General features: G+C 27.0%; 1 protein-coding gene across 5 annotated transcripts; it reads right to left on the bottom strand.

Annotated features, from left to right (window-relative positions):
- Positions 1 to 518: 518 nt before the first annotated feature.
- LOC132943691 (synaptic vesicle glycoprotein 2B-like) lies at positions 519 to 13,080 on the bottom strand. Of its 5 annotated transcripts, none has more exons than XM_061012737.1 (14): positions 12,800 to 13,080; positions 12,473 to 12,670; positions 12,030 to 12,115; positions 8,976 to 9,044; positions 4,976 to 5,137; positions 4,624 to 4,786; positions 3,931 to 4,052; positions 3,604 to 3,848; positions 3,331 to 3,503; positions 2,848 to 2,971; positions 2,656 to 2,776; positions 1,768 to 1,924; positions 907 to 1,034; positions 519 to 821 (listed from the first exon to the last, which is right to left on the bottom strand). In XM_061012737.1, the coding sequence occupies exons 2-14, from the start codon at positions 12,487 to 12,489 to the stop codon at positions 751 to 753; spliced, it is 1,638 nt and encodes a 545-aa protein (XP_060868720.1). In that variant the 5' UTR covers positions 12,490 to 12,670; positions 12,800 to 13,080; the 3' UTR covers positions 519 to 750. The 5 variants fall into 5 exon arrangements, with proteins under 5 accessions (XP_060868720.1, XP_060868719.1, XP_060868721.1 ...); XM_061012736.1 differs by having other exon boundaries at positions 12,758 to 13,080; XM_061012738.1 differs by having other exon boundaries at positions 12,030 to 12,119; positions 12,473 to 13,080.
- Positions 13,081 to 13,520: the final 440 nt, after the last annotated feature.

The raw sequence follows: 13,520 nt of genomic DNA on the forward strand, positions 1-13,520 counted from the left end.
CAAGTATTATCATCATCACCGACACAATTGACAGCGTGTGCGGATTCGTTTGTCAAACTCTTGTGGATCGATGATCGGGTAGGCGCAGTATGTACTTTTACGTAAACACAATGTGGGATTAATAGAACAATAGTTATAATTGTTATTATTTTAGATTCTAAGCCGAGCGATGAATGTATTGATTTTAAAACAATGTGTGAGTTTTTTTTAATTCCTTTTTTGTCTGTTCTCACGTTTTGGGCAGAAAAAATGTCACCATACAGATAAACATAATATACCTACTTTCACGTGGCCAAAACCTTCAATATAATATTTTATTAATATTTAGTACGTAATAAAAAAATTGTTAGTTAATATTCTTTATGCCATTATAAAGTTTATGGGTCCCTGCAGTGGGTTCACACTCCTTGCACGTGAATATAATCAGTAGTTTTTTTAGTAGTAATTTTTTACTGCGGAGTTTTTACTTATTACAATGGACAATCTAGAATTAAAAAGTAAAATAAAATTAACTCAACTAGTTAATACCCATCTTTATTATATTTTTCTATATACATAAAATCATTATATTGCAGTAAAATAAATTGTGATCAAATAAAATTTGAAAATTAAGAACTAATATAATACATAAATAGGTAGGTATAAAATATTAAAAAATTAGAGTCATTTAATTTCTTAATAATTTATTTTTGTTTGAAATTTTTGCTCTGGATATTGTCGCATTACAAAACATGGAGGATGAAATATATATTAGGAGGTTGTAATTGTTTTTGATTTTTCTTTTTTTATCCTCATTAATATTAGTATGACAAACAAGCACGCTGAAAAATGTAATAAAAATTATTTTCATATACTTGATATAATATCGTGCATAAATAAAATAAAATATATTATTAGTTTTCTTACAAAAATTAAACATAGCTAATGTCAAATACGGCAACTCGCAACTGATCCTATCCAATACAGGTATGATTAAATTTCCGAAAACAACTCCTATTCTACCGAACATTATGACCATATTAACCGCCATACCTCTGAAAAAAAATAATTATAATTGATATTTATTATATTTTACAAAAGTAATACACTAATAACGTTTTGCGCTAGGGGTCTATTGACTTTTTTATGCATTAAAGTAATGGAGTTTCACCTAAATATATCTGAAGATAATAGTATTACCTATTTATTGTTGACTATTTGCCAAACACGAATATTATGACGTAGGTACCTATAATCTATATATTATCATATTTATTATAGCTAAGAGTTATACTTAGGCTAGGGACGATCCGTGCTTGAAAAAACTTCGAAATATTATTTTATGACCATTATAGTTTATTTATTCATGTATATTTTCAGTATGGTTTTTATTATTTTAAAGGATTTGTGAATGTCAAATTCAAATTTGCATGTGATCACTAAAATGACAAATTATATGACATATAATATTATATTATAATAACATTTTTACGAAGAAAGTAGTCTGTTACTACAACTAAATCTACTCTTGATAAATTAAAGTTCCTTTATAAGATTTGATAACATTTAATTGATGGACGTATGATGTTTTTGCATACATTGCAATGCACATATTATAAAGAATCAATAACATTGGGTACTTGCAAAAATAATTGTCATCACAAAAACGATTATTTTATAAGTGTTCTGAATTTAAAAACCAATTTAAATGTATATGTATAGTTTACATATATTATATTATAGGTATATACATAATAGATGAATTTAATTATTTAATTCGACGTTTACCTTAGTGTGGTAGGAACAGCCGAAGCCATAATACTAATTACTAGCGTCGTATTGATGTTCATTATGCCTACGTAAATAGCTGATAAGATTAAGGTGACGATTCCATTTGTCCATGGAAATATTGAAATACCAAGTCCACCCACTATTGAAAAACATACTGAAAATCAATTTTAAAATGTTAGTTGAGCAATGATAATTATAATAATTTATATTTCATACATACATTATTAAAATGGAACATTTACATTTTATCGTAAAGTGATAAATTATAATTATTATTGTTAAAAATAACTCATTGACCATTTATTATTTAGTAATCTATCTATCTATATATATAAAAGGCAAAAAATTTTTGCAACTGACTGTGTCATTTATGCATTCCTAAACTATTCATCCGATTGCGATGAAATTTGCTACAGAGTAGATTAGACCTTGAGGAAGAAGATAAGCTACATTTTGTCGCGAAAAAAAGTGAATATAAGAGGTCCAATATAAATGATTGGTATAGGTTTTATTTAGTTTTAATAATAATAATTATTATTATCAATGCGAAAAGCCTGTCTATTTTAGTACACAAAATGTACCGAGTTCGAACCACGGTTTCGGTTGACCAATTTTTTGCATTTTAGAATAATTTAGATACTTTAGAGTTAAATTATACATTAATAAGTACGCATCACGTGGGGTCCGCAATCTACCACAGGTTAGGTTAGATTGCCTACCTGATAATATATTACTCATATAATCACAAAAACGTACCCATAGCAATGCGTCTAATAATATTAAAAAAAAAATCGTTTGTAATGGTCCAATGCAATATTTAGAATACATTTAATTCTGTATAATAATAATATTTGGTATATATATAATATACTATTTATCACTTACTATATATATAATTTTTATCCATGTATTTTGTAATGAATATGGCGACCCAAAACATACTAAAAACTGCTGATCCAACAATCATAGATTTGATATAGATTTCTGGATCGACTAGAGCGAGAGTCTAAAATATTCAATATTTTTTGTATTTAATGATAAAAAATAAAACAAATTACAATTACAGTAGGTACTTACCCCTCTACATGCTGCAGTGTAAGTAACGTTAGTTGAAGTCCTGCATTCGCATACTGAATGGTCGCCTTTGGCTGCAATAATTGTTGCGTACATATTTGGCAGTCTTAATCGAAAGGTGTTCAATCTGCGTATTGTATCGAATCGAGGCGTTAGTAAGCAATATTTGTTAATATAAAAAATAAATTCATCTAACAACCAAAACCTAAAATTATACCTATTACAATTCTGAGAGCTCGTGGGTTCAAATAGAGTACTAGATGCAAGAATTTTGAATGCGTATCGTAAATAAATATGATGTTATAATTTTTAAACTATAATATTGTATAGTAAAATAATAATTTGGAAAGAGGGGAACTTAAAAAAGTGAAAATCACCTACGTTTTATTATTAAAGTAACTACTTATATAAATTATTTGATAAAATAATTTTGATATTTAATAAACTAATTCTAATTTATATATCATCCAAACATTTTAAACTCACGTTAACATTGTCATGAATAGCAACAAGAATGTCAATAATGACGGGGTTAAATATGGTTGCAAAAAAAAAGGTTTTATTTGGATCCATCCTTTTCTTATAAACTTTGTAACAGTTATTGATGGCATAGATTTTAAGGATTGTTCTTCTAAAATGTCTGATCTTAAAATGCTAATCTAAATAATATCATATTTATATTTCAATGATTTGATAAAATACAGATTAATTAATTAATATTTTTAAATTTGTGTAAAATACAGCATGTAGAATACTTACGGGATAAGATTCCGGTGGATTGCCTGTATTTTGGGAATATATTTTTCGAAACACATGTAGAGCTTCTTTATGGCGACCGACTGCCATTAGGAACTTTGGACTTTCGTCCATAGAATAAACTAAGAATGCTGCTAGGAATACCATGACTGAACAAGTCATCAGGAATACTCTCCAATTATCAATAATTAGATTTCCATTCAAAAATTGAAAATTTATATCCATTGGAATCAAAAAATACGCCACAACTATACAGACAATAATTATTGCTTATTAGTGAATAAATATTGTTGTGAAAAAAATCAATTTAATAAAGAAAAAAACACGTACGCGGTTGTAAAACAAAAGCGAACGACGAAAATCCTCCTGCGTACAATACGATTTTATCTCGATGTTCTTTATCATAGAATTCAGACAAAAAAGTAAATGCAAGAGAATACGGACCACATGTTCTGAAAAATTATTTGATGCATTTAATCAGTAGCGTAGTCAAGATTTTACTAGAGAAGGGCTGATCATTTGTTACCTACATAAAGGGATCTTAACTAAGATCCGTCATAATTTTGGATGCTGATGCCGGTGGGTGATGGGTATATAATAGATACAAAGATGTTTGTAGAAACTTTCATACAAATTACAATCTTAATACATGGTTAAATATTAGTGTATTATTTCACAGTAAACTGCAAAAGGTACTAATTTTCCTGAAATTGTGGGGTAGGTTGCAGTCCCCTTAACATCTCTGGCTACGCCAATGATTATGATATAATAATATTATAGTTTAGTATGGGGATGGACAAGTGACAACTGGCAACTCACCTACGACCTACCAATTTTAGCTGGCTTAATCTGCGAAAAAAGTCATTCAAAGAACAATGCAGGACGTGTAACTTTAAAGTGACAAAAAGTGGCACCTTAAAAATTTTGAGTTGCCCATCCCTTCAGGTATAATGTGTGGTATGTAAATTCATACACTTCCTTTGATAAAATGAGCAAATAAATAATAATATGTATAATACTCACGCGACTCCACAAAAGAACTTGAGAACAACCAACACCCAAAATCTTTGAACGAGCCCCGAAAGAAACTCCATAATTCCACTCAACAGTATGCCATAGAATAATAATTTTTGTCTTCCCAGCGTATCAATGAGAAAACCCCATACAAAAGCACTCGAAACCATACCTGTGAAAAAAATCGCTACAGTGTCAACAATACGTGTTCATAATATTATATTATACAGTATAGGTACACTGTACATAGTCCGACGTGATATAATATGATATATCAGTAACGACAGATCTCCACTATAATGTACCACATTAAGACTGTACAAGTAATATTATTACAGTGCTGCGATGTTTGAGAACTTGCCTACATAAACAGCTCCGAACAGCGAGCCCTCTTCCAAAGGCGTCAAATCGAAGTAACATCTTACCGCCGGCAATATAAACGACGGTGAACTGGTGCAGAACAACGAAGTCAGTGTTAAAGGTATGTACAACACGAGCATTCTTTTATTGTAAATGCCATAACCTAAAATGCACGCGTCGACAAAAACCGTTAAGATAAATTTCCAATAGGTTAGGTAGATAGATACGTATACTTATACTTATACAGTTATACATATTATTAAAGAGTGTTACCCGTTTCTGCAAAAATTATATGACAGTTTCCGCCAAAGCCCATTTCCACAAAAAACGTTAAGATACAATTCCCATTTCCGCAAAAAAAATTTGGTAATCAATGATCATAATTCTAACTAAGGGGGTAACTATGGCAATTTAACCTATCCAAGGGGGTGCTAGGGAGTACTATATAGCACTTAACATTCAATTTAGCACACCCAAGTCCTGTATATTTATGATTTAAAATTATAAATAGAAAGTAATACATTTTTTTTTATTTCTAATTTATCAGTTTAAGTTTACTTGTCATATTAAGAAAAATCATGTGTTTTGTACATTATTAGTTATTACTTATTACATATTATAATACCATAGACTCATTTGAAAATATGAGATCAGACTCAGAGGTACAGTTTTTTTTCGTAGTTACGGTACAATTTTGTGAAAAGATTACATTTTATTAGAAGCTGCTCAGGTAAATTATATCCCATATTATTATAGATATATTATTTATTGTTAAGACTATCGGTACTACACTTAAAGCAAACTATTTAACAGCGAAATATCTTTAAGCATTCCAACGAAAAAATAACTCAACCAAGTAATTAATACATTGTTATATTTTGAGAAATCAGAAAACTACCGGAGTTAATAATTTTAATTAAAAAAAGGTGGATAAGTTGATGTCGCTCTGCTGTACAGTAGGTTACAAGTGGGTCACTGTTATGGATGGTGTTAAATTTGAATTCAATGATATAATATCATTGTATAAGAAACACGATTCTGAGCGAAAACGGTTAGTCAGCCTATGATATTACCAAGTATATTTGATGATATTATTGTGAATAAAGTAATTTATATATAACCTATTTACGTGGAGCCTTGTTTTAAATTTTCAATCCATAGCCATAAAAGTTAAACATTTTATACATTTTTAACTACAAAATAATTAATAAATTATAAATTTCATAAATGTTGTCAAAATTTGAACTTTAAATGCTTATAAAAAAAAATTGTGCAAATGTATTTTTAATATTTTTCAACTGCTATTAGAACAATTTATCAGGAGCCTTATATTAAAATTTCACGCTTTTTTACCCAACAAATAAAATTTTATTGATATTTATAGAAAAAAAAACTAAAAAAATTTAAAACTGACAATGTCCGTAAACAGCTCAAAAAGAGTCAAAATATTTTCAAAATTGTATGGTGTATAGAAAATGCTAATATAAACATTCAGTGAAATTTTCAAGTATCTACATTCATTCGTTTTTTAATTACAACAAAATAAGAAAATCGCTACATGAGAAATTTAGTGAATATCCAATATTGTAAAAATATAAACTTCAAACGCTCATAAAAATTTAATTTGATTTGCTTGTGAAAATATTTTTTTTTATAAAGATAGACAAACTTAGAATAATCTTGTATTACATTTTCAAATCTTAGATTTAAAAAGAAACATTTTTATGAATTTTCAACTCAAAATAATTTGCTATTTTCGTGATTTTTCCGTATTTTGTCAAAAATTTGAACTTTAAATGCTTATAAATAAAAACTGTGACTAAGGATTTTTAATTTTTTTCATCTGCCTTTGAAACAATAACCTAAGAGCCTTCTATTAAATTTTCAAGCTTTTTTAATCAATAGATAAAATTTTATTGATATTTATAGAAAAAAAAACTAAATAAAATGGAAATTGACAATGTCCGTAAACAGCTCAAAATAAATCAAAATATTTGGAAAATGTTATGGTGTATAGGAAATGCAATTATAAATATTCAGTCAAAATTTCATATCCCTACGGTCATTTGTTTTAGAGTTACACCAAAAACCAAAATCGATTTTCTCCAAAACAGATTTTGCGTAAAAATTCCCGTTTTTCCTTAATTTTTCTTTTGTTTTTCACGTCGCTTTTGAAAACTACCGGAAAAGTTACTGTTAAAGAAAATCCAAGCACTTTTACTGTCCTAAAAGGTGATGACAGACACAAAAAAAATTTTTAAAAAAAACACACATCATTGTAAAATCAATACATTCATCGCTTCGCTCAGAATCTAAAACGTGTCAAATTCAATAAAAAAGAATCTTATTGAAGACGTATTATAGTATCATATTATTGACACAATTTTTATTTATTTAAAGTTTAAGATTTTAAATAAAATCTTGAGAGGGCTGGAACTATTGCACATTTTATGAACTATAATAATAATCAACCCTTCATTAACCGTCACAATATATTATATCACTAATTAAATAATATATTAAATAGCCAATAGGGCAATAGGTATACAAACATAAAATGTGTTTTGGTCATTTTTTTTTTTTATTTACATTGTTATGTGCTTATCCATAATTTTTTCTTTTTTTTATATTTTCTTTTAGAGTAGTACAAACATAAATTTTGATTATCTAATAGCAGAAATTCTGTGAACATTACATAACTAAAGCACCCCTAATATTTGAGTTTTATTTGCGCATGTCACCTATAGTAATATAACATGGAATAGTGGCATACTGTTTTGCAATTTGTACAATATTGAAGATTGTACAGTTGTATACACTATACAGCGATACTATTGTCGATAACGGAAATATAGACTTCATCGCAGCCATCAAGATGTCAAATAAATAGAAAAATAATATTAGATGATTATTCAACTATTAAACTTAAGTAGTACTTAGTCAATGTCATTAATTTTCAACTGACGAATCTATGATAATTTATGTGATTTTTTAAAAACTATAATTGAATTGTATTATTTAACTTGGATATTATTATTACATGTACCTACTATATTTTTTATGACATTTTAAAATATTTAAATATAATGGTTATAATAATTATTATGATACGCAATTATTCTGAAATCAGTGTATAGATATGTTTGTTACGTTTGTACATGGTTCCCAAATAATATTTGGTGGAAACGTCTTTTCACCAAAATACATTTTTGTGGAAACGGGAATCATATTTTTTTGTTTTGGGCCGAAATGGTCTATCTGTGGTGCCGGGTTTTTGGTAGAAAAAGGCCATGCTCTATTAAAAAATATCGGTTTAGCTAATAAGGATTAAGGGCAGACTGATTTTTTTTAACCATTTTTGCTTAAGTGTTTTTTCAAATTCTGGTTTTTGAAATTTTTAAATATAATATTGAAAAGAAATATTTTTAAATTTGACCTTTTAATTTTTATATTAAATTTTTTATACCTACCTACCTAACCTATTGTGGCAACAAAAATTAATAGTTTATGGTTTTTTAAATGATTTTTCTTATTTAGCAGCAACATTTTTGCTACGAATTGTTAAGTTAATATATTCAAAAATGTAATTTGTATATTCTCCTTACTACGTAATGTATGAAGTATAATAACTCATAAGTTTCCTTATCTTGGTTCATATTACCACTTTGCCCTTTACTAATACTCTTGTTTGAATGTTGAACAATTATAATTAATTAACCGTTTGTTCGTTTTTAAATGTATGAACTAACATACGAAATTCCAAGAAATTAATTATATTAGATTATTAATAAGTAATAATACTAACTATGGAACCGTAAAAAAATTAAAAATTAAATCATATTATTTTCTACAAACGACTGAGAGAAATGGTTGAATAAATTAAAATTAAAATGTTATTAAAAATGAAAAACCTTAATATTTGTAGTAATCTTCATTGCTGTTTACATCATGTAAATCGTTGCACTTAAGCTACAATAATAATATAATATATAATATCTTACCTGTATGGCTAATGGCTGTTTCGAAATCCGCCGGAGTAGGCTCAATTTTATTGATATCATCATTGGTTCCTACAACCATTAAAACAGCTTAAATATCGTTTTAAATAATATTATTATACACTTATATTGTTTATTTATTATGAACCCGAAATGGTTTTTACTTGGCTATACTAAGACGAATATTGTTCTGACTTCTGGAAGACTCTACACGATGTGCTATATATTATATGCAAAATTAAAACTAATTTGCAAACATAATATCTAGTTAACATTAGGCACACGTCATAGTAAATCAATTATCTTGTAAGAATCTTAGTTTTTTGTTGTACATGTAATTAGGTAATTGCAGGGTCACGTACATAATCATGAAACATTGTTCGGCAATGGTTTTAGTAACCTGTCATTGCTATATGTCTTGTTATATAATATGTAAGTATATATTCAATTGAAATCCAGTTAAGTATATATATTATTTGTTTTTGCCTCATTAAATTGTATATTAAAACAATTAAATTAAATTATAAATTAATCCATGTACCTATTACCTAAATAACTAAATACCTACTAATAGTTAATTCATAATGTATCGAATATCTAAATCATATTATATTCGTAATGAATTATTTCTATAGCATTACATTTTTAGCAACTCTTTAGCTATTATTTTTAGTAGATGGTTCAAAATTAGAAATTAACGGTATATTTATTTAAGTACGCATGATTAACAATTATTCATATAGGTACCTGGTACCTACATGTAATATGAAAATTTGAAACGCTTTATTTTGTGTAAATATATTTAAATAATATACATACTATCATGGCTCATGAATAAACATGATAATGAATTATAATTAGCTTAGGTACATCCATTTTCCAAATATGTATTTATTCATGAAACGATTATCCTATATAAAATAAATATTATATATATTTAAAAATCAGGGGTTTCTGATCAGCATTTGTAAATTTGTAATGTACCGAGATCGTGTATAGCTGTATTTTACATTTTTACCTAGGTATAAATTATAATGCACGCTGACAGAGTAGGAACTATATATAAATCAATTTTATATATTCCTCAAAGCGATAATATTTTTGTAATACATCTCATGAACTTTTACACGAAATGAAAAGTTTTTAAAATTAATTTTATGCAAATAGTTTTGTAAACCGGAACAAACTAATACTAATTTTCTATCATTGAAAAGTTAAATTTTATTGTTTAGACCTCATGTACTGGTCCACCGACCACTATTGAATTAAACATCATGCAAAATATGAACCTGAAAAATTTTGAGTATACTCAATAGATATGGCATAATTTCAAAAGTATCATATTAATTCGTTCTAAATGTTACAAGCATTTTTAATTTATATATATATATATATCCATATAGGTATTGCATATCTAAATTCGTATAATAATATCTAACTTTTCCAGCCACGACCATCTATTAGTAGGTAGGTAAATAAATACATAATTATATCATATATTTAGTTTATACACTGTACATTAAATGTTTGTTATAACATTTTGTTTAGGTTAAATTATTATAGTTAACAAAGTTAACCTTTCTTAAAATAATACATTGTGTATGGTTATAAGTGACTTATAACACTCAAAAAGTATTGAATAGAAAAATACCATATTGTCATTACCGTTAGTACCTGTCTATATCAGAGTATATACTCAAACATTATAATAATACAATATGGGTTGAATCTTTAAGTAGTTTTTTACATTAATATACCGCATTCAAATCTATTGTTGGTTATCTAAAATTTTAATTTTGTTGATAATAATGTATATTGTAAACAAATTTATCGAATATTAATAAAATGTAATAAGAAGATTAATTCATATAATAATTAATAACCTAATAAATTATGTAGAATGTTTTACGAACTTAGTAGTAATATTTAGGCGAGGAAAAAGTGGATACTTCTATTATAAGGGAAATGGATAACTGTAACACCATGTTAAATTTTTAAAAACAAAATTTGACAAATTTTATTACCACTTTTTTTCAGATTTGGGCTGACCACTTGGTGTGGTTGACAATTTGTTTGTTGTTTTGTGTGTGCAACTATGTATATTAAATAAACTTATATATAAAATATAAAATCAATATGAAGATAATCGAACAATTTCGATATCATATTATTTTTATAGCTTTTTGTTCATAGTCTGATCTGTTGTTATTCTTTTTAAAAAAATTTATTTTTAAGTAGTATTCGTACATCCGTGACAATATATAAATACATTTAATCCACCTTCCATCATTACTTATGTTATCATTTTCTAATTTTCTATGCACGGTTAAATTATTAAAATAACTCGACTATAATATAATACAAATCTATTCACGCCATTCCACGTTACTCCAGTATATTATAAATACATATAAATAAGTTACATGCGATCTTTTTGCTAAAGATGAAATGTTAAATGAGATAAACCTACAGAAAATACTTATGATAATATAAATACATATGATAAACTGCTATCATTAGAAATAGATTCCGATCCATACTTATCCTTCACTGCTTCACTCATTGTGGTTTTTTTCGTACAGGTAAGTCACTGAATTCAAATCTATTAGTAATTTAATAATTTAACACATCAAGTACAGTAATCTACAATCTACTTGATGACGAGGTATATATTCGAAACCTTCTTAAGGTGTATTTATACGATGTACTTCGATCGACAACCGGATGATTTCTACCATTTTGGTTATAATTATATGAGAAACCGATCAGTGTCTCCCCAGTCCAAAGCATTCCCGGTTTTAAATTAATCAGCTATATTCCGAAAAATTATGGAGTTAGGACTATTGATTACAAAATACAAGGATATAGGAAACAATATTAAACTTGAAGGAACTGATTACTGATAAAATATAGAAAATTGCTTTACTACACTAATTTACTTATGAGGTATTAAATGTATAAAAACAATTTATAAACATAATTTATAATATTATAAATTAGGTATTATGCTTTAGTTCGAAAACGTTATATTGTCATACTTGAAAAAAGTGTACATACCTTTTTCGCATTTTTCTCCGTCTTCATGGAATTCATTCCTGTCTTTATTATCATTTTCCAATTGCAAAATCATGATTTGGGTAGTCCTGGCTTCCCAATACACACAATACACATATTATACACAAATATTTTATTTCCAAGGAATGATTACAATAATATGTTATTCAAATACCGACCGTATTTACTGTTAAACAATCTAACAAAGGTATACGATATAATAAACAAAAAAATCCATGTGGTTTTTATGTATATTATAATAACACGACAATAGTTTATTAATACATAATATTATAGCATACATAATATTATTATTGTGTGTAGGGAGTGGTAGATATAAATGTCTATATTTATATTATATTTTAATTTTTAATTAACAACTATACAGCGCAATGCGCATGCCATTCGGTCGGTACTATTGTATAAAACAAAAATAAATTACCTACTTGTTTTCGAAAGACATATTTTTACACAACCTAAATTACTGTAGGTATACAGTGGTCATAATAATCACATGGAGATGCATGAAAACTATAACGAAAAGTCGTCGGTCCATTCATCGGTAGTCACGACTATAATATTATTATAATATTATAATAATACAGAAGTGTATCATCAGCACTGCTCTTTACAATCTGTTGATACTAGTAACGTAACGAGCAAACCGTTTAACAGAACAATATAATATATAATTATAAAACCACAATCACTCGTATATCATTATTCATTACATGTCATGTGACAACGCATCAATAACAAACATTCGACGATACCTATATAATATATTATTTATAATATCATCATTCAGAGCGTCCAATGACTTAACTTCCAGTTATCGGATCAATATTACGTAATTATAATTAATATGAGATATTACAACAACGGCTTCAAAACATTTTTGACACGAAACACTTTTATTCAAAACCACTACCTATATTACACATTATATTTTAGTATTATTATTTATAATTTTATAGGCAAATATTTAGATCAATTTTTTACACAACATCGTAAACATAATATATGAGCGCAGCACTTCAATCAGCGTCGTCTTATAAACTGAAAAAACTACAAACGTATTTTAATATGTGTATTCAATTTAAATTACAACTATCGCGTGGTAGGTACTTTAGGTACCCTACCTAATTCAGAGTGATGCGTTATTATAGCACCACCATCCCCCGTCGACGTATAACGTATAATTTAAAAAATATTATACTACATCGTACGATTAAAATTATCATTCTAATTATTAAATATAATTTGTAGTCCTTAATTATTGGTATGACTTTAACGTTAATATAAAATAATTTATACATTTAAATAAAACTACATTTGATGAAACGTGTGTTGTACATAAATGATAAATCCAAATCCGAAAAAATGAATTTCCAATAATTTCAAAATAGCTGTGGAATAGCCTATTGAAATAAAACAATATTGCTTTTCTAAGTTCGCAATTTTGTGGAATACTTACTCATTTCTATACACAAT

Source organism: Metopolophium dirhodum, chromosome 4 (assembly GCF_019925205.1).
Source record: "Metopolophium dirhodum isolate CAU chromosome 4, ASM1992520v1, whole genome shotgun sequence".
Classification (NCBI taxonomy): domain Eukaryota; kingdom Metazoa; phylum Arthropoda; class Insecta; order Hemiptera; family Aphididae; genus Metopolophium; species Metopolophium dirhodum.

What these genes read in the sequence shown, in the direction of transcription:
- LOC132943691 (XM_061012737.1), bottom strand. An exon ending in GTTCGGAGCTGTTTATGTAG is followed by an intron (nt 4,787 to 4,975) that starts GCAAGTTCTCAA and finishes TTTTTTTCACAG; the next exon opens with GTATGGTTTCGAGTGCTTTT. An exon ending in ATCCACCGGAATCTTATCCC is followed by an intron (nt 3,504 to 3,603) that starts GTAAGTATTCTA and finishes GATATTATTTAG; the next exon opens with ATTAGCATTTTAAGATCAGA.